General features: G+C 37.6%; 2 protein-coding genes across 9 annotated transcripts in view; one reads left to right on the top strand and one right to left on the bottom strand.

Annotated features, from left to right (window-relative positions):
• Positions 1–17733, top strand: part of PKD2L2 (polycystin 2 like 2, transient receptor potential cation channel) — a 42247-nt gene extending 24514 nt beyond the window's left edge. For all 3 annotated transcript variants that reach the window (XM_059174652.1, XM_059174654.1, XM_059174653.1), the window contains 6 exons: positions 804–905; positions 2375–2439; positions 3046–3100; positions 13896–14008; positions 14434–14541; positions 17626–17733. In XM_059174652.1, the coding sequence (XP_059030635.1) occupies positions 804–905; positions 2375–2439; positions 3046–3100; positions 13896–14008; positions 14434–14530 (432 nt within the window). In that variant the 3' untranslated portion in view covers positions 14531–14541; positions 17626–17733. The remainder of the gene's footprint in view (positions 1–803; positions 906–2374; positions 2440–3045; positions 3101–13895; positions 14009–14433; positions 14542–17625) is intronic.
• The window catches only part of FAM13B (family with sequence similarity 13 member B), a 71228-nt gene continuing 66438 nt past the window's right edge, over positions 15818–20607 (bottom strand). For all 6 annotated transcript variants that reach the window (XM_059174651.1, XM_059174648.1, XM_059174647.1 and 3 more), the window contains 2 exons: positions 19718–19819; positions 15818–18177 (listed from right to left, as the gene is read on the bottom strand). In XM_059174651.1, the coding sequence (XP_059030634.1) occupies positions 18054–18177; positions 19718–19819 (226 nt within the window). In that variant the 3' untranslated portion in view covers positions 15818–18053. The remainder of the gene's footprint in view (positions 18178–19717; positions 19820–20607) is intronic.

The following is a 20607-nucleotide window of genomic DNA, read 5'->3' on the forward strand; positions in this document are numbered from 1 at the left end:
TTATAGTCTGCAGAGCCATTTCTCTGTTACTGAGCATATGGGCTACTTTTATTTTTATTTTTTTATTTTGTTGTTTTTTAAAGATTTTCTTATTTATTTATTTGACAGATCACAAGTAGGCAGAGAGGCAGGCAGAGAGAGAGAGGAGGAAGCACGCTCCCCACTGAGCAGAGAGCCCGATGGGGGGCTTGATCCCCGGACCCTGAGATCATGACCCGAGCCAAAGGCAGAGGCTTTAACCCACTGAGCCACCCAGGTGCCCCTAAGCATATGGGCTACTTTTAAATTTTAAATCTAATTTACAAATCCCAGCACTTAGGGCTCCTGGGTGGCTCAGTAGGTTAAACGTCTGCCTTCAGCTCACATCACGATTCCAGGGGTCCTGGGCCTGGGAATGAGTCCCACATCAGGCTCAGCAGGGTGTGCTTGACTCTCTGCCTCTGTCCCTCTTCTCAGCTTGTGCTCGCTCGCTCTAAAAAAAAAACAAAAAAACAAAAACAAAACAAAACAAAAAATACAAATCCCAGCGCTTATCAGTCACTAACATTTAAACTAAATTTTGGGGCACCTCGGTGGCTCAGCTGTTAAACGGCTGCCTTCAGCTTAGGTCATGTTCCCAGGGCCCTGGGATCGAGCCCCGAATCGGGCTCCCTGCTGAGCAGGAAGCCTGCTTCTCCCTCTGCCAGCCGCTTCCCCTGCTTATGTTTCCTCTCTCGCTGTATCTGTCAAATAAAGAAATAAAATCTTTAAAAATATATAAAATAAAATTTTACTGAAATAATTATGTGATTATTTCTCCCCAGAACATGTTCTTGGCAATTATTAATGATACATATTCTGAAGTGAAAGCTGATTATTCAATAGGCAGAAGGCCAGATTTTGAACTTGGTAAAATGATAAAAAAGGTATGTCTAATTCTTTTCCTAATTTGAATGCTAAGACAAATCTTGTTCAGTTTATACTCTTGTCATTTGAATAGCACTTAAACCTCAAGTAGTGGTGGGGGTTTTTTGTTTTGTTTTGTCTAGGTCCAGTCTTGCTTTTATTTGTATTATTTCACTGCCAGGGAAGTGAGATTTCTTTCTGGCTTTAAAAAAGGTGGCCAAAACTATTTCAGATTTCAATATATCAAATAGCAATTGAGCTGTTTACCAAATGCAAAACAGCATTGGGTTTTATAATAAAACTATCCTTTCCCTCCAAAAATGTTCAACTTAGATCCTAGTAAATTTCTATAAATAATCTTAACTCAGAACTCCTTGGGCCTTATCTTGCTCACTTTCATGTTTCTGTTAATAGCAACACTCTTATCAGGCACCCTGGGCTTAAAACTTTGCATTTTTTACTCCCTGACACTCTGTTGTCAAGACTTGTGTGTCAAGTTCATCTCTGTGGTTTTTGTTCACATTTCTGAAATTCAAGGTCGTGCTGATTCTAACCGCCACCTCTGGGTTAGAGCCCTTGGTACTTTTCCCCAGCTTGTTTGGTAACCTCTTCAGGCCTCTTCCCTGTGCCAGCCCAGCCCAGATATTACTTCTCTGCTCACAGTTCTTCAGAGTTTCTCTGGGCCTGTCAAAGAAAGTCCAAGTTCTTTATCCAAACACTCAAGGACCTTCTCAAATCTCACAGTCCCAACCTGTCTTTATTCACGATCACTGAACTATGTAGCATGTCTGTCTTCCATGCGCCCATGGACAGCATGGTGTGTCCCAGCCAGTGTTTGACCATAGAGCTGTGCACCATCACTTGCTGTTCCTCTCCCCCTCTGGGCTTCTACTCATGTCACTCACTGACCCCCAGCAAAGTTCCCCCTTCCCTCGATGACCCTCTGTTCTCCCGGATAGAGTGGCATCTTCCCTGTCCTCTCAACAGCTACCTCACTTGAGTTGTCAGCAGAGTCATGTGTGTCCCATCTTGCTCATCTCTGCACAGACATGGCTCTAACCGCATCACTTCACACAGGAAAAGTCCTAAGAGCCACCAGGTGACTGGAGCTTAAAAACTCTGTCCAAGAACTCACCTGCAAAAAGAAACTATTAATATGTCCCCCAGTGAGCTGAAGTGTGGGTTTTTTCATCTTTTATCTCTTGATTATGATGCTGGATATATGCCTTAAAGTGTTAACATCATTAAATGCAATAAATATTAGTAAAACTTTTCAAAGAATTTTTTTTCCAGAAAATATAAGCGGTGACCAAGTGAAAGAAAGATAATCATAGCACTGCCTCCATATTTCTTTAGGGTAGTAGTCCCTAGAGACAGGCATTCCATACTTAATTCTTGATCAAAATTAATACAGTATTTATTACGTATTTGTAATTACGTATTTATTATGTATTTGTTCAAATCTTAAACTATTTTTAATTATGCACAGAGTTACAACAATGCTCTTGAAAAACTGAGACTAAAGAAACCGGAAGAGTATGAAGACAAGAAAAAGTAAGATGACATAATTTTTAACTTGGCATTTCAAACTGTATATTATATTAGAAACTCACAGAGTAAGATTCTGATTGCAGAACAATCACCACCCAGTGTGCTGATTCTAAATACGTTGTTGATGCATCATCCAGTAGTAACTCCTAATTCTGAGAGTGCCATGAGACTCCAAGCTAAGCTAATTAAACATTAATATTAACGCATGCCATGCCACTCAGTAAAAGCTTTAACAGAAAGCTGGATAGAATACAGACCTCCTAAAGGTAGGAAAAAATTTTAGTCTGCATTAACTGCATTCACTTAGCTATCAAAATAAAAAAGCTTTACACAAAATATTTAAGGATACCTTCATACCTGCTGAATCATTTTGGTGTCAAAATGCTTCTAAAACCCAAGCCTCTGGCAGTGGGACATAATATAAACATTTTTTATAGCTAGAGATGACACTCTACTTAGAACTTACTGATGACCACATTTTCCAAATAATTAGTATTATCAGAAGGACCAAAAATGCAATTCAGACACTTACCATAGAGCTGATTGTATTTAGTGCTGCATTTCCCTTTCCACTGTTATATGCCTGTGATTTTTATTTTATATTGTTAGTGAGAAAGGCGGAGATTTGGTTGAGCGAGCCAGAAGAGAAGGCTTTGATGAAAATGTAAGATTTTAACTTTCTCATAAGGATAACTTTATTAGAAACAGGCCTACAAAAAAGTTCTGATTAAGAATTGAAATGATTTGTTTTCTTTAGAGCAGTAGTTGCCACCTCCAAAAATTTCTCCCAGAATCCAGCTGTTTTGTTGTTTAGAACAAGTTATTTCAACCCTACATGCTACCTCTCTTATTGTTGCTCTCGGCCTACACCCTGGTCCTCCAGCTGTAGTCACTGTGGGATTATCACATAGGGGTCAGTGAGTATACTCTATTGACATGATCATGTAATTTTTCTCTTGTAATCATTAATGTGATGAATCACTTTTAATGTTTTATACAGTTGACCCTTGAACAATGAAAAGCTTATGTTTACAAAGTCCATGTGTACATGGACCCATGTAGTTCAAACCCGCATTGTTTAAGAACCATGTTGTTGAACAACAGTTTGAACTTGGTGGGTCCAGTTATATGAGGATCTTTTTTTTTTTTCAATAAATACAATGCAGTATTTACTGTGAATGTATTTTCTCTGCCTTATGATTTTACCAGTACACTTTTTTCTCTAGCTTACTTTAATACAGTATATAATATATATACAGAATATGTTTTAGTTGGCTGCTTATGGTATTGGTAAGGCTTCAATCAACAGTAGGCTTTTAGTTGTTACATTTTTAGGGAGTCAAAAGTTATACACACATTTCTGACTGCACAAGGTTTAGCACCCCAGCCCCTGTGTTGTTCAGTGTCAGCTCTACATGGAGTGGAGTGAGGTTTCTCACTGTGAGATAAGGAAGTTATAAAAAGAAAAGGTTGAAGGTTAAAATAAACTTTGTGGTGTTGGATTAGAATTGTAGATGTGTGTGTGTGTGTGTGTGTGTGTGTGTCTGTGTGTCTGTATGTCTATAGCTCTATCCACTGAGAAGTCTAGAAGTAATAAGAGTTAGTTCCCTAAACCTTGGTTTCCAAATACCATTCTCTCCTAAAAAGGAAGCAGGGCCCCTTGGAGATATAGCTAAATTCTGGGGCTGGAAAATACAACATGAATCTGGAACATCTTGTTGAGCCAGAGAGTAAAAGTGTTCAAAGAATAATAAAGATATGTTAAAAGGATGCAAGGGTCGTATTCAAGGGCTCCCACTCGCCAAATCTGGGAATGTTTAAGAGCTATAATGAATAATAACGGAGAACCCATTGAATAACCTAGGATTCCATGAGTTCATACTGACCTAAACACATACATGGATAAAAGCTGGAGGAAAAATGGACCTTTTCCATACTTCTCCACAAAATGCATATTAATTACAAAAAGAAAGGAGTTATATCAGGGTATAGGAATATGGCAGATAAGCCTTAATCAGTAGGAGAAAAAACTGAAACCATACACCAGCTGGTAAGATGCTAAGAGAATACAGCATCACTTCAGTAACACTCACACCAAGGATGCATAACATAACAAAATGTAACACAAAACTAAACTACTGAGGGACATTCTACAAAATAACTGGCCTTTGTTCTTCAGAAGAAGAAAAGTGTCAAGAAAGCCAAGGTAAAGCTGAGGAACTACACCAGACTGAATGAGATGAAAAGACAAATAGATGTAATGCGTAATCCTGGACTCTAGATCCTTTTACTATATAAGGGGCACCATTGGGACAACTGACAAATTTGAATGGGGGACTCAGCATTAGAGGATAATAATCTATCAATATCAGTTTTCTGATTCTGATTGTTAAGCTGTGAAGGAGAACATCTTTGTATGCAGCAAATACACACTGACATGCTCAGGGACAATGTGACATTCATGTTGGCATCTCCAAATACTTCAAAGGGAAAAAAAAGTACTTATACTGTTCTTATCCCCCTACCCGAGCCACCCAGGCACCCCTTTGTACTGTTCTTGTAAGTTTCCCAGAAGTTTGAGATTCTTTTAAAAACAAAACTGGAATTGAATAAACCATTTCTGAGATAAAAGATGATGTAAATTGAAAAACATACTGTGTACCCAGGGGAAATCACCTAGAATGAACATGATATTCATCCAAGTAAAATATGGACTCAAAAGAAAAAGAAAACCAGGTTAACATGAAAACAATCACTACCACAAATCAACAGAACAATACCTACAAATTATGTAAGGAAAGAAAATGTAAGCCAAGCATATTTATTATCCAGCAGACTTGTGCTGCAAGTATAAAGACTCAAATGGTTTTTTTTTTTTTAAAGATTTTATTTATTTGACAGAGACAGTGAGAGAAGGAACAAGCAGGGGGAGTGGGAGAAGGAGAAGCAGGCTTCCCACTGAGCAGGGAGCCCCATGGCTTGATCCTAGGACCCTGGGATCATGATCTGAGTTTGAGGCAGACGCTTAACAACTGAGCCACCCAGGCCCTTGAATAGTTTTGAACATGCAAGAACTCAGAGAATACTGTTGTATCCCTAAGGAGTCTACAAGAACATCAGCTTCAGCTAACCAGAGGACTGGAGAAATTTTGGGAAAAGGGAGGGAGAAAGAAGATACAAAATAGAAAACATTGACTGATTGGTTTGAATATATAGCTAAAAGTTAAAGAATTATCATTTAGAGTTAATAATTAGTAAGAGTTAATTTTAGCATATTTAACAATACAATAAAACAATAAGAAATTGTTTCAATGATTTTAAAACACATTTTCTTTTCACATTTTTTTTCTTTTTTTAAAAAATTTTATTTATTTACTTGACAGACAGAGATCACAAGTAGGCAGAAAGGCAGACAGACAGAGAGTAGGAAGCAGGCTCTCCGAGGAGCAGAGAGCCCGATGTGGGGCTTGATCCCAGGACCCTGAGATCATGACCTGAGCCGAAGGCAGAGGCTTTAACCCACTGAGCCACCCAGGCACCACTCTTTTCACATTTTAGCATTGTTAAAATCAAGATGTGCCTTGAGGTTGACAGGGTGTCGTAGGTAATTGGCAGCCTTTCTTTCTCATATGGTCCATAAACAATGGTGTGTCTTACACTAGACTCCCATCTTTCAGATACAATGAAACATGGTAATAAGAGTAAATATAATTGTGTAATAGAGAGAAAGAAGAGGAGGAAAAAACTATAAGCTCACATACTCAATGAACTTGTTTGATTCATTTTTGAAGGGACCAAAGCAAGAAGAGAGGAACCAAATTGTATAAAAGGATACATGAATAAAAACAAACCACTAAAACAAAACCATATATACCATTCTAAGGGCAGAAGAACCAAAACAAAAGCAAAAACCAAAATATACCATGTCGTTCAAAATTTAAAACATACCATAAAACAGTATGACGTAACTGTAACCACTTATGTCTGCATATCAGTAGAAGCAACTAAGCTTAATTTACTTAAAAAGAAAAATTTTCAGATTGAATCATAAAGCAACACCCAATTCTATGCTATATCCTAAAATATATACCTAAAGCAAAGTGATTCAGAAAAGTTCAATATAAAAGCATGAGCAAAGGTTTAAACAGGTAAGCGAAAGGTTTAGAGGACACAACTGAATATAAGTTGAGGTAGAATTCTAGACCTACAGCTCTAAATGAGATGAAGGGCACTTTATGTGCTAACATAACTTTAATAGTTATGATTATCTATGCACCAAATAATACAGCATTAAATTCTGTCAAGTATGGCCTGCTAAACTTATGAGAAATAGGAACACTGAAAGTAGAGATCAGGAAAAATAAAAGGATAAAAACTACAAAAAAATAAAATGGGTATGGTGATCTTATAGTTACATATTTAACTCTGTACTCGCAGAAGATACATCTGCTTTTCAAAAACCCATTCATAAAAAATTATCATTATAGGGGCACCTGGGTGGCTCAGTCAGTTAAGCATCTGCCTTCAGTTCAGGTCATGATCCCAGGGTCCTGAGATTGAGCCCCACATTATGCTCCCTGCTCAGTGGAAAGCCTGCAGCTCCCTTTGCCCTTCCCCCCAGCTCCCACTTGTGCTCTCTCTCTTTCTCAAATAAAATCTTTTAAAAAAATGATAATCGATTGAGCCACAAAAAACAATAAATTCCAAAAACTAGTTAATACAGAAAAAAGTTATTTAAAAAGCAACATAGTAAAAATACTTTAAAATCAAAAAATAAAAAGATTATTTAACCGACTTTAGGGGCACCTGGGTGGCTCAGTGGGTTAAGCCTCTGCCATCAGCTCAGGTCATGATCTCAGGGTCCTGGGATCAAGCGCAGCATCGGGCTCTCTGCTCAGCAGGGAGCTTGCTTCCCCCTAACCGACTTTAAACTATTAAACAATTCTTGTGGTGCCTGGGTGGTTCTGGGTTGTGCCTGGGTGGTTACAGTGCCAGGTAAGCGCTGGACTTTTTTTTTTTTTTTTTTTTAAGATTTCACCTATTTGACAGAGAGAGATCACAAGTAGGCAGAGAGACATGCAGGAGGGAGGGGGGAGCAGGCGTCCCACTGAGCAGAGAGCCTGATGTGGGGCTCGATCCCAGGACCCTGAGATCATGACCTAAGCCAAAGGCAGAGGCTTAACCCACTGAGCCACCCAAGCACCCCAGCACTGGACTCCTGATTTCCACTAGGGTCTGATCTCAGGGTTGTGAGATCAAGCCTTGCGTCAGACTCTGTGCTCAGCAGAGTCTGCATGAGTTTCTCTCTCTCTACCTCTGCCCTTCCCTATTGCTTGCATTCTCTCAAAGAATATAAATACTTAAAAATAATAAATAAATACAATCCTTTTTTAAAAACTATTAAACAATTCTTGAATCAAATAGGAAATGCAAAATGAAATTGCAGAATTCTTATAAAAAAAACACCAAAAACACTATACAGCAAAATCTATGAGAAAGTCAAATGCCAGAAGAAAATCAAGAGCCTTAAATTTATCAATAAAAATCAAGACTGAAAAACTGATTTCAGCATGTAACTCAAAAAGTTAGAAAACAATAAATAGAAAAAAAAGAAATAAAGATAAAATCAGAATTAATGAGTGGCAAATACAAAGTTGTATAAATAAGTAAAATGGCTGGTTCTTTGAAAAGATGAGAAAAGATGAAGAAACTACTAGCCAACAAACATGGAATAAGAGGGAGAAAGCATAAACATGCATAGTAAGAAATTGCAATGGGAGAAATAATGAAGAAACAAGTTTCTCAACAATCTTGAGGAAGAGTAACTGGAGAAAGAAGAAAGCTGGAGGCATAATACACCCTGATTTCAAATTATATTGCAAAGATGTTGGGGCATCTGGGTGGGTTAGTCAGTTAAGCATCAGACTTGATTTCCACTCAGGGTTGTTAGATCAAGTCCTGCATCTGGCTCTGTGCTGGGCATGGAGCCTCAAGATTGTCTTTCTCCTTCTCCCTCTGCCATTCTCACCCCCAGCTTGTGCTCTCTCTCTAAAAAACAAAACCCAGAGCTTTGGCAATCTAAATATCTGGTATTTGCATAAGAAGAGACACAACAATGGAATAAACTAGAGAGTCCAGAAATAAACCCTCGCATATATGACCAATTAATTTATGACAAGAGTGACAAGAATTTACACTAGGGAAGAGACAATCTCTTCAATAAATGGTGCTGGGGAAACTAGAGAGCCACATGCAATAGAGCAAAACTGGACCAATATCTTACATAAAATTTACATAAAATTAACACAAAGTGGATTAAAGACTTCAAGACCCAAAACCATAAAATTCTCTTGTCATCAGTGGCAGTGATTTTTTGGATCTGAAACCAAAAACAAAGGCAGCAAAAGCAAAAACAAAACAAAAGCAAAAACAAAACAGACTACAGCAAGCTAAAAAGCTTCCGTGTAGCAAAGGAAACAATTAACAAAATGAAAAGGCAACCTACTGCATAGAAGAAAATATTTGCAAATTATACATCTGATAAGGAGTTGCTATCCCAAAATATGTAAAGAACTCATACAATTCAATAACAACAAAACAATCCAACTGGAAAATGAACAGAGGATCTGAATAGACATTTGTCCAAAAAAGACAGAGATGGTCAACAGGTACATGAAAAGGTCCTCAACATTACTAATCACCAGGGAAATGTCAATCAAAACCACAATGAGCTATCACCTCCTCTAACAGAAATGTCTGTTGTCAAAAAGACAAGAGATATCGAGTATTGTCAAAGATGCGGAGTAAAGGGAACTCTTGTGCACTGATGGTGGAAATGAAAACTGGTGCAGTCACTGTGGAAAACATTTAACATTTAACATTTCCTCAAAATGTTAAAACTGGAACATATGATTATCAGTAATTCCACTTCTGGGTATTTATCTGAAGGGGATACAAATGCTTAATTCTAAGAGATATCCAAGCCATGTTCATTGCAGCATTATTTAGAATAGCCAAGGGATGGAAATAACCTAAGTGTCCATCAATGAATGAACGGATAAAGAAATGGATATACAGAGAGGAATATTACTCAGCCATTAAAAAAAGGGAAATGCAGCCACTTGCAACAATATGGATAAATCTAGAGAACGTTATTTTAAGTGAAATATTTTAAGTCAGAGAAAGATAAATACTGTATGATCTCATATGTAAAATCTAAAAACAACAAACAACAAAAAACTGAACTCATAAATAGAGAACAGACTGGTGATTCAAGGGGAGGAGGGGTGGAGAGTTGGTAAAATGGGTGAAGATGATCAAAAGGTACAAACTTCCAGTTATAAAAAAAGTTCTGGGGATGGATGTACAGCATGATGATTACAATTAATAATACCATATTATATATTTGAAAGTTACTAAGAGAGTAGATCTTAAAAATTCCTATCACAGGAAAAAAAATCTGTAACTGTATAGTGATGAATGTTAACTATTAACTACACTTACTACAGTGATCATTTCATAATTTTTACATATACAAAATCTTCATGTTGTACCCTGGAAAAAAATCACTAAGAGACTTTTCGTATAACTCTATGCAAATAACATTTGGAAAACTGAATGCAGTGGGTAATTTTTTTCTGAAAATAAATTCACCAAATCTGAACCCAGAACAGAGTTTACAAGGACTAAACAAATCTACTCTGTAGAGTAGTATAAAGTCATCAGAGCTACCTGAAAAATAAATCGGGCCCAGAATGCTTCACAAAGGAATTTTATCAGATATGTAAGGAATAAAGAGTTTCAATCTATTTAAACTGTTTCAGAAAAAAAAGGAAAATGGAAAACCTCCAAATTACTTTTATAAAATGGCTATAGTCATTATGTAAAATGACTATATATGTGTATGTATATATACATATACACATAAAAATAACTATATATACACACACAAACACATATCACTTCCAAATTTTGATCAGAAATCCTACATAAAGTATTAGCAACAGAATCTAACAGAACACAGTCACGATTCAACAGGGTTGAAAGACTAGATTGGTTATCAACTAATTAACATAATCCATTCCAATAACAGATCCAAAAGGAAAGTTGCATGATCATTTTCCACAGATGCTGGGTATTTGATAAGCTTAAGCATCCAATCTCAGGGGGACAACAAAATTTAAAAAAAAAAAAAAAACAGAACAGAACAAGACAGAAATCAATGGACACTTCCTTGATATGGTGAAAACTTATTTATTTCACCCCTAAGCTAGCACCTTACTTAACAGGGGAACACTGGACATGTCAGGAACAAGAAAGGATATACTGGAGGGATCAGCCAAAAATAATTAAGAAAAATAAACTAGAAGTGTAAGAATTGGGAGAGAGGAGATATAAACAACATTTACTTGACATATAATTCTTTTAAGTTTCCTAGGTATGCATGTTTCCTAGGTATGCAAGTACAAGAATTCAATATAGCAATAATAAAAAATAATTTACAAAATCAAATACTCTGTAATAGCAACAAAATAGAAAATGCAAAAATAAAATAAAAACAAAATAGAAAAGAATTAATGTGTGTTTAAAACCAAGATAAGAAAATTTAATACATCCCTTAAAGACACAAAAATACATTTGATCAAATATGAATATATACTTTCAGTCAGGACCTAATCAGGAAAGTGGAATACACATTATATATTTTTTTATTTATTATTCTTTTTTAAGATTTTATTTGAGAGAGAGAGAGCATAAAGGGAGAGTGAGAGGGAGAAGCAGACTCCACTGAGCAAAGAGCCGAGGACCCTGAGATCATTACCTGAGCTGAAGGCAGATGCTTAATGGACTGAGCCACCCAGATGCCCCACATTATATATTTTAAAAAGAAAAAAACTACTATAAGGAACTGGTTACATGGGCACTGGAAGGCAGAAACAGTAAAAACACTGATGCAGCTCATACTGTAAGAAGATGCTACCACACCCAAGGCTAAGGTTGCAAAAAGTGAAGTTATCTGAACCTCATCTTAGAGAAGGAGCCTACGGAGCTGTTGTTCAGACCTCTGCAGGTAATCCCCATCGCACTCCTCTGCTACGGTTTCTGAGGGAGTATGATGAGCCTGGTTCTGGGAATGCCCAAAGACCTTGAACTGCAGTAGCCAGGTGCCGACCACAGCTGCTGGCGATGACTACCATTTGCAGAAACAATGCTGAGAGATGAAAACCCAAATCCTTCACCCTGCCATCCTCCACTAAGGCATAACCTAACAAGCCAGAAGCCAGAGTCTGGGGAAAGAGGTTTGTAAAACCTGAGACCTAGCATCATAGAGCATAAAAGGGCAAATTTTGAGTTGAGAGAAATCAGCTAAATAGTAGGTCCAGAAGACCCTTTTGGCTATTTAGTATACACATTTGAACTCGCATAAAATGACATTAACTATCTTTCATGGTTCCATCCCATAAAGTAGAACTATCCTTTATACAAATGAAGGCACTTTTGTCCTCTCCCCTGAAAGGAAGCAGCAAAATCCCAACAGTAATTGTGTCTATCTCTGGGTAATGTTAAGACCTTTCCTAATGATATCACAATTCCTTAAAAACTTAATGTTTAAAACTACATATACCCTGAGATCAAGAGTTGCATGCTCATACCAACTACACCAACCAGGCATCCCTAAACTACAAAGTTTATTTCTGGACATAAAACAGGAATCCCCCTGAGAATTCCCTGGATACCAAATATAGCCCTCTCTGCACCTATTTTGTAGCAGCAACCAATTTTCCCTTGGTACTCAGTTCAGGGAGTACCTATTTGTTTGCTTGCTGGGTCAGCAGCCTGAGGAATGCCAAATGGCCAGATGGTAGTCTCACATTCTTAGTCAGTTATTATGTCCCCTGGTGGAAGCATACAATCTCTGATATTGGCTACCAAATAGCACAGCCACTGTGAACACTAAATTAATGCAGGGACAACAGTAAGTGACAGCTAACATCTATAGGGAAGAGGTGAGGTGATTAGAACTTGAAGCTTGGGAGAAAATGCCCCCAGAACTGCCACCTTGCTTTTAAGAAAGGGTGCCACTTTCCTGTGGACATCAAGGCAGGCTTCATATAGTGATGATTGAGATGGTTTTTTAAAAGGATGAGTCAAGTTTACTAGGTAGTCCATTTAACCCATACCACTACCACATCCATATTATAACAGGCCTGGTCATTTAGAAATAGTTGCATGGTCTAACACCACATTAAAAAGTGTGAATTACGTCAAAACACGAATGCTATAATGTGGCCAAAATAAAACTAGGAAGATTGAAAGCCATCCTTTCCTACTTCTGCTATGTTGGTTTACAGGACAGACACTGTCTGATAATCTCTCTGACCAGAACAGCACACATTTATCAAATAAACAGTGTACCAACTTAGGCATCACCATCCTCTCTGGGCCAAGTCATCAGAATCCTTATAAAGGGATCAACTTTGGTACTTCACAGTATTGCTGAAGCAGGGCAGTATAGTTCTGATTCACTGAGAAGTCTGTGGATCATATCTGGGTGCAAGGTCTCTCTCTCTCTTTTTTTTTCTAACATTTATTTATTTATTTATTTATTTATTTATCTATTTGAGAGAGAGAGAGCGCACAAGCAGGAGGAGTGGCAGGCAGAGGGCGAAGCAGGCTTCCTGCTGAGAAGGGAGCCCAATGTGGGACTCAATCCCAGGACCCTGGGATCATGACCTGAGCCAAGGGCAAACACTTAACTGAGCGAGCTACCCAGGCACCCCTCCTCTTTCCTTTTTTTTTTTTTTTAATTAAGTGCTGTCCCTAGTTTCTACAACGTAAAGAGTGCATTTTTCCTGAAGCTGCGGAAGTTATTTGAACACTAAAAGGGAAGTGGGTGGTAGTGAGGACAAAACACAGGAAGGACTCTTAAGGAGGCAAAGGTAGCAACAAGAATTTTCTGTTATGAGGAACTTATTTTGGGGCCTGTGGGCAGACTGCAGTGCACAATTGATGCAGTAATCTTGAAAAGGGGACTGGGGGCTGATAGACAACAGATGTCTGGCTTTGAAGCAGCTAGGAGGGCAAATACCCACAGATATACTTGGAAATACATTTGCTTCATTACACAGCAGTAGTACAGAAAAGAACAGCTCAGCTTCACCCAAGTGAAGAACAGAGAACATGAGAAATTCAGCTGCAGAGTCAGAGGGGAAGAGGCAGTGTTCTCGTTTAGAGGCTTGTTCTCGTTTAGAACTGATGATATTTAAATAAAAACCTTAACTCTGGTGAACAGTTCTAACATCAAGCCCTCTCAAGTGAATCTGCTGATGCACAAATCTTAAAGCGAGGAAGGGCAAAACTCCAGTGGGGCTCAAAATCACAGCCCTGGAGAGATCAGTTTAACATGATCAACCCCATGATGCTTGGGTACCAACTATGCTTGTCCTCTGACTTGACAGGAGATTGAAAGTGCAAAGCAGATGAAAAAGTGGAAAGACAGGCTTGAGAAAAAGTATTATTCTGCAGAAATTCAAGATGACTACCAGCCAGTCACTCAACAGGAATTTCGAGAGTAAGTATATGTTCTAACCAAGAACCGTGGGATATCCTGATATGGGGACTGAGGCCATGAGTTACATTTTTTTCCCCCTGAAACTAGACCTTACCGAGATGGCACTGCTTTTCTCATCTTTTTACCTAACTTTGAAATTAAACAGAAAGCCCAAGACTCTATTTGTTTAAATTTAAGGTGAGAGTGAAACCAATTGCTTTTATCCTTATTATCTCCAAACAGGTACTGCCATTTATATTTGATATGCATAGCAAACACTGTTCTCCAATTTTAGAATAAAAGATCCAAACTTGGCCACACTAGGCATGTTTTAGAAGCCTGAAATACTATCCTCCCACTCCCAAGTACTTCACGAATAACCTGCTGACTCTTTAGGTACAAAGGTGTGTTACTCATTCTCTGCTTCCTTCTAAATTATTCTCTAGACTCTTTTTATATGCCGTGGAGCTGGAGAAAGAATTACACTATGTCAGTCTAAAACTAAACCGAGTGATGAGAAAGATTTCAACTCTACCAGCTTGAGAGATGTGCAGGTGAGAACCTCTGATATGATCACTGAGGGTTTTTTTTTTTTTTTTTTGGTATCTTTGAGCATTTCTAACAAAAATTTATCCTTGTACTATTTACTAAACATGTCCCCATTACAGGTACATTTTTAAAAACACTACACCACCTATCAGCAAACTATCATCAGAGTCTATGATAAGCTCAGAAGATTTCCAGAAATTAGTACCCTGAATGGGACCTACTATACAAGCTATGTGTATTACAGCACGTGTCCAGAGTTAGACATACAGTTAGACATGAAGGATTTTATTAGATTCATTAAATTCTAGCAATGTGAAGATAAAGTACAAAATAATGCTGCTTATGGTTCATGGGGAAGATCTCTAATTAATAGGTGACTAAGTAGGTAAAGACAGTTTACCCAGGGTTACCTAGAATATAGAAACTGTTGATTTTTTCATTACATACCAGGTTCTAACTTCTTCTGGCTACAGATAAATTAATAAATACTTGGGATTTGGGAAAACCATTCTGTAAGACCCCAAATAAAATAATCTTACCTCCATTCTTCCCAGTTTGAGGTCAACTAGAATAACCTAAAATGTAGAAGACCAATCATCTACAAATATTTCACTATTATTTGCAAACTGGAAATTCATCCAGAAAGTTCCTAAAGTAACTCATTTAAAGTTTTATAAAAGTTTTTCTTAACCACTCTAAAAAGCAAAATATACTTTGGAATATAAAGAGCAAGGTAGGAGTATCAGGGTTATGAGAAGCCAACTTAATGTATGAGAAGTAGGAATGGGGGTACTGCAAAAAGCCCTGTCTGGGTGGTTGGCAAGTTGTGTGAAGTAACTCTTTTAATTTCTTTAGTGGGTTACACAAGCCCTCCTAGAAGAGCCGTATGTTCTCTTAGCCCAAACAACATCATCTGACCATAGTACTCAACTTCCACATTGACACTCAATAGATGTTAAATCTACCCCCCTCCCTCCGGCCAGCCTCTTCTCTGAGTAAACTGTACCTCAAGTTTGCTCAGTACGGTAATTCACTGCAACAAGAAATGCTGACTGTTCTTCCTGCGTATCTTCTCCCTAGATTTCCACACGGCAATCAACATAGACTTTCCTTGTCTTACCAATCCCCAAAGCTGTAGCCAGTCAAGTGGTTTACCAACCCTGTTGTCCCCCAGTATGGTCCCTCGCTGAGGTAACTCAAACAAAGCCTAAGAACATTAAGGCAAGGAAACACTTAAGGTCTTTTTAACATCTAGTGAAAACAAAACAAAAAACATTTACATGACTTGGAACATTCAGGTTCTTTTATTACAAAAGTCTATACAATGAAGTGCCAGACACAGCAATGCAATTATATTGGTGGTCATATATATCTATATATTATTTGTATATAGATATAGCTTTTACTTGTACCAAAGTAAAACTATCACAAACTGCCTAATTCTACCACCTACTGCTCAACTATGACACACAATACTGTCACATAGCATGTAAGTGCTGCCATGCCACTTGGATCTATTCTACCTGCAGCCAAACACGAACAGTGAATAACCAACACCATGAAGCAGCTGTTAATTCTAAAATGAAACCAGTCAGGCCACTGACTTATAAAAATATGGTACTCATATAGATTTAGCATTATAAAGAAGGAATATATTATTTAAAACATTTAAATAGTGCATATGGACATTTTTGCATGTGGTATATAAAACATTCATATAAAACAATATACAGTGCACATTAAATTCGATGTTTGGATATACTCCCTTCTAGAGACTGAAAGAAATTAAATGCACACTGCATGCTGGATTCAAATCAAAGTGATACTTCTTTTGGCATTTTCAATTTCATTTCTTCTAGGTACACATTATGAATAACCTAGCTGTATCAAAAGGAAACCACACAAAAAGGGCTGGATTTAGTGCTTTATTCCCCAACTACATGTTCACCACCAATGAACATTCCCCTCCCCCGCAAAAAAGGCATTGCACACACAGGTGAAATGTGAAATCCTAGACACACTACTTATTATCAAGCTACTTCATGTGCTTACTATGTAAGAGTGCCAGAAGTCTGAGGTTCATGCTTCCCTCACTTGATTAAAGAATGTCACAGAAGTCCCCATTTTTATATGGAACTGTTAATATCAGCTAGTTAAGAAAACCATGCATGAGTCAATGCATGCAAAACATGGGCACAAATTGAGACACTCATCAATCCAAAAAAGCACCAGGAAAAAAATTAACACTTACAATAAGCCTGACCAGAATATGCTGTTACTGACTATATTCTTAGCTCAAATAAAGTCACCAATCTGTGAAAATGATTAGCAGAATGATACCAGAAGAGTACTTGAAGAAAAGCCATGCAAAGCCAAAGGAAAAAAAGATAAGCTTAAGAGTATATGACAAGGGGCATACCACTACAGAACTGCTTTAAACAGCATGTGACTGAGCAAAAGGGCTCCTTGTCAGAGGGTGTTTTCTTTATGGATTTTTCTAATTAAAAAAGAAAAAAAGATGCAACCCCCAGAAGGTACACGTACAAGTGCAGTGGTACAGCCCTTGTGAAGAAAATATTTAATTCAGGCATAATGATTCTTTCGTCAACTTAGGCCCATCTAATTGAACACACAAATCTGAGCACCATCCGTGTTCCTACATAGACATGGCTATTTTCTCACATTATCTGGAGGTGGGTAGGGGGAAAAAATACAGGATCTGATCCAGACAAATCACATCATCACCAGCTAATAAACAGTAACTGAGGAAACAAACAGAAACTTATGTCCCATAGGCAATATGTGATATGATTCAGTTCTGTGTAGGATGTGTGGTGTGTGTTTTCACTATACTATTAAACAAGGTCACTTTTTGGTCTGCCCTCTGTTATCTTCATCCAGGAGCTGTGTGACCACTGAATTGCAAAATTTTGCTAACATACTACCTGTGAGAAAGTGTCACTTTGGAAATTAAACAGAAATGTATTCCACAGTAGGACTTGAAATTTCAGTTGATTTTGGTTTTCTAAGAAAACATAGGACATAGTTGCATATGTGCACATTTATAGGCTTTTCTTTCAAATTTTCAGTCATTCTGTAAGAAAAAGGCAACCGAAGAATTCAATGTGAAGATGTTCCTCTCAATTTTCTTCAGTAATTAAAAAAAATAATAAAAATAAAGTTGGTGATAACAAAAAGCTCGTATCTCCAAAGTTCTTGAAGTTGAAAGAATAAAGTACTAGTCTTTTGCTAACAGGGTGTATCTGTAGTACTACAAAACAATGAAGAAAACTGGATGTTTGCTAAAGGTGGAGAGAACAGTCTGTGGTTAATATGGAACACCACGCTCCCTAGAGAGGGTCTACTTACCCTCCCATCTTTCTCTAGTGGCACCACAATCAAGTACAAAATGATACTCTCGGAGTGCCTGACAAAATGAACTCAAGTACCAGCCAACACACGATGATAGCTTCAGGGAATACAACTGATTTTTATGATGTTTTCAAGGAGCATATTTTTATATGGATTTTGAAGAATCTTGTTTGCTGATAAGAACTTCAAGAAGCCTGAGTTTAGCTTTAATTTTCTTGTACTCCTTGTACTCCTCAAGCACTGGAACACGATCTTCTTTCTGGGCATTCCTAGGGTAGAAAGTAAAATCTGTAATATTCTAGAAATCATTTGAAAAATAAAGTCCCAGAAGTTATCCTAATGTTAGAGACAATGTTACCAAATGTAAATTCAAATAAAAAAAATTCCTCTGCAAGAAAGAACTAGCTCCCCCCATCTGCAAGAACATTCCTAAAATACTTCTGTTTTTGATGAATTTCTCTACTGACAGATTAAATAATGCTAAACTTAACAATGATCACTGCAGAGAACTAGGAGGTAACCAAATATTTTAATAAGATACACACTGCTAGACTCTGTCAGGTCACTGAGTGTATATTAAGTAGCAGAGGAGTACAGCCTGTCATTTCATACATTTAGAAGGTACTTGAAAAATGCATTCTTATACAGATTTTTTTTAACCATTTTTGCCAACTATATAGAAGACTCAAAGCAAATAAATAAATTTTGGAATTTTTAATGTAGCTACTGGCTTGGTAAGACTACCTAGTTACATAAACAGAAAAACTTTTCTGAGGTCTAAGAGAATGCTCATTTCTGGCCACCATCTGAATTAGAATTTATTCTCCCTTTTAAAAAAAAAAAAAAAAAAAAAAGCTTTTTAAAATTTATTTATTTAACAGAGAGAGAAAGAGCACAAGCAGAGGGAGCAGCAGACGAGAAGCAGGTTCCCTGCTGAGCAGAAAGCCCGATGCAGAACTCAAACCCAGAACCCTGGGATCCCCACCTGAGCCGAAGGCAGCCGCTCAACTGAATGAACCACCCAGACATCCCTGTTTTTCTTACTTTTTTAAAAGAGTTCCACTGGGTTAGCTATGCCCAAGTTAGATAAAAGCACATACCATACTGTATTTTAGAAGCCCACTGTTGATTACCACCCTGTTATACATCTTAAAAAAGGGAAGCCTGGAATGGCCCAACATGCAGCCTAAGCAGCAACGGTCTCAGTCTAAGAATCCACACTAGCTGTGAGAATACCAGTCATGTTATAGGACCCTTTCTAAAAGGAAAAACAGGGGCGCCTGGGTGGTTTAGTTGGTTAATCATCTAACTCTTGATTTCGGCTCAGGTCGTGACCTCAGGTTCGTGAGATCAAGCCCCACATTGGGCCTCCATGCTCGGCAGGGAGCCTGCTTGGAATCTGCTAGAGATTCTTTCTCCCTCCCTCTGCCCCTACCCCTTCTCTTTCTAAAATAAATAAATAAATCTTTAAAAAGAACAAAAAATAAAAATAAAAGGAAAAAATCTTAATTCACAAACACTTCAAAAAGGTGAGAATGTAGACTTCAAAAACACAATGTAACTGCCATTCAACCAAGCCTCCTAGGACATCTGAAATATTCTATCAGATGTTGCTTACTCTATTTCTGACTTCTTGCCATTAATAGCAGGCCTTCAAAGTAAAAAGGTATGTGTTCTACTTTTATTTTCAATGGTAATATCGTTATATGCACAATTCACTTCTATTCCTATACATCCCTTTAATTTAGCATATGGGCACCTGTAAGTTCAAGGAGAAAGAAGACTCAATTTTTGTGATGTTCAACAAACCTTCCATTCTGTTGATAAAATGCTTCTTCAAATTCCCGTAATGTTTTGCGTAGTTTCTTTTTTTCAGCTCTGGCTTTCCAAAGTTGTTCCAGTAACTCAGGCCTAAAATTTAAATGGGAAAAAAACATTATTCAAATAACACTGTGATTCTTAGCAGGGGTTCAAACCTTGGCTGCAAACTAAAGTCAGTGGGGAGCATTTAGAATATCCCAATGTCTAATCTACAGCCCAGACCAACTAAATATAGGAATAGCTGCAGGTAGGGCTCTACATCAATACTGGAGGGGTGGGGGGGGATTTTTCCCAGGTGATCTTAAAGTGAAACCAAGACTACTATGGAAAACAATATGAGGTTGTTCAAAAAATTAAAAACAGAAATACTGCATGATCCAGTATTTCCACTACTGGGTATTTACCCAAGGAAAATAAAAACATTAATTCGAAAAGATGTATGTACCCCTATGTTTACTGCCTCATTATTTACAACAGCAAAGATATGGAAGCAGCCCAAGTGTCGATCAACAGATGAATGGATAAAGAAGATGCGCGCGCACATGCACACACATACACATGGAATATTACTTGGCCATAAAAAAGAATGAAATCTTGCCATTTCTAACAAGGAGGAACCTAGAGCAAGAAAAAGAAATTCCCTATGATTTCACTTATATGTGGAATTTAGAAAAAAACAAACAATAACAGTTTCATTAATACAGGGAACACACTGGGTGGCTGAGGGGAACAGAGCTGGGCTGGGGTTAGGTAAAACAGGTGAAAGGGATTAGGAGGCAAACTTCCAGTTATAAGTAAGTCAAAGAGATGAAAAGTACAGCATAGAGAACACAGTCAATAACACTGCAGTAACATTGTATGTGACTACACTTTTCGTG

Source organism: Mustela lutreola, chromosome 5 (assembly GCF_030435805.1).
Source record: "Mustela lutreola isolate mMusLut2 chromosome 5, mMusLut2.pri, whole genome shotgun sequence".
Classification (NCBI taxonomy): Eukaryota; Metazoa; Chordata; class Mammalia; order Carnivora; family Mustelidae; genus Mustela; species Mustela lutreola.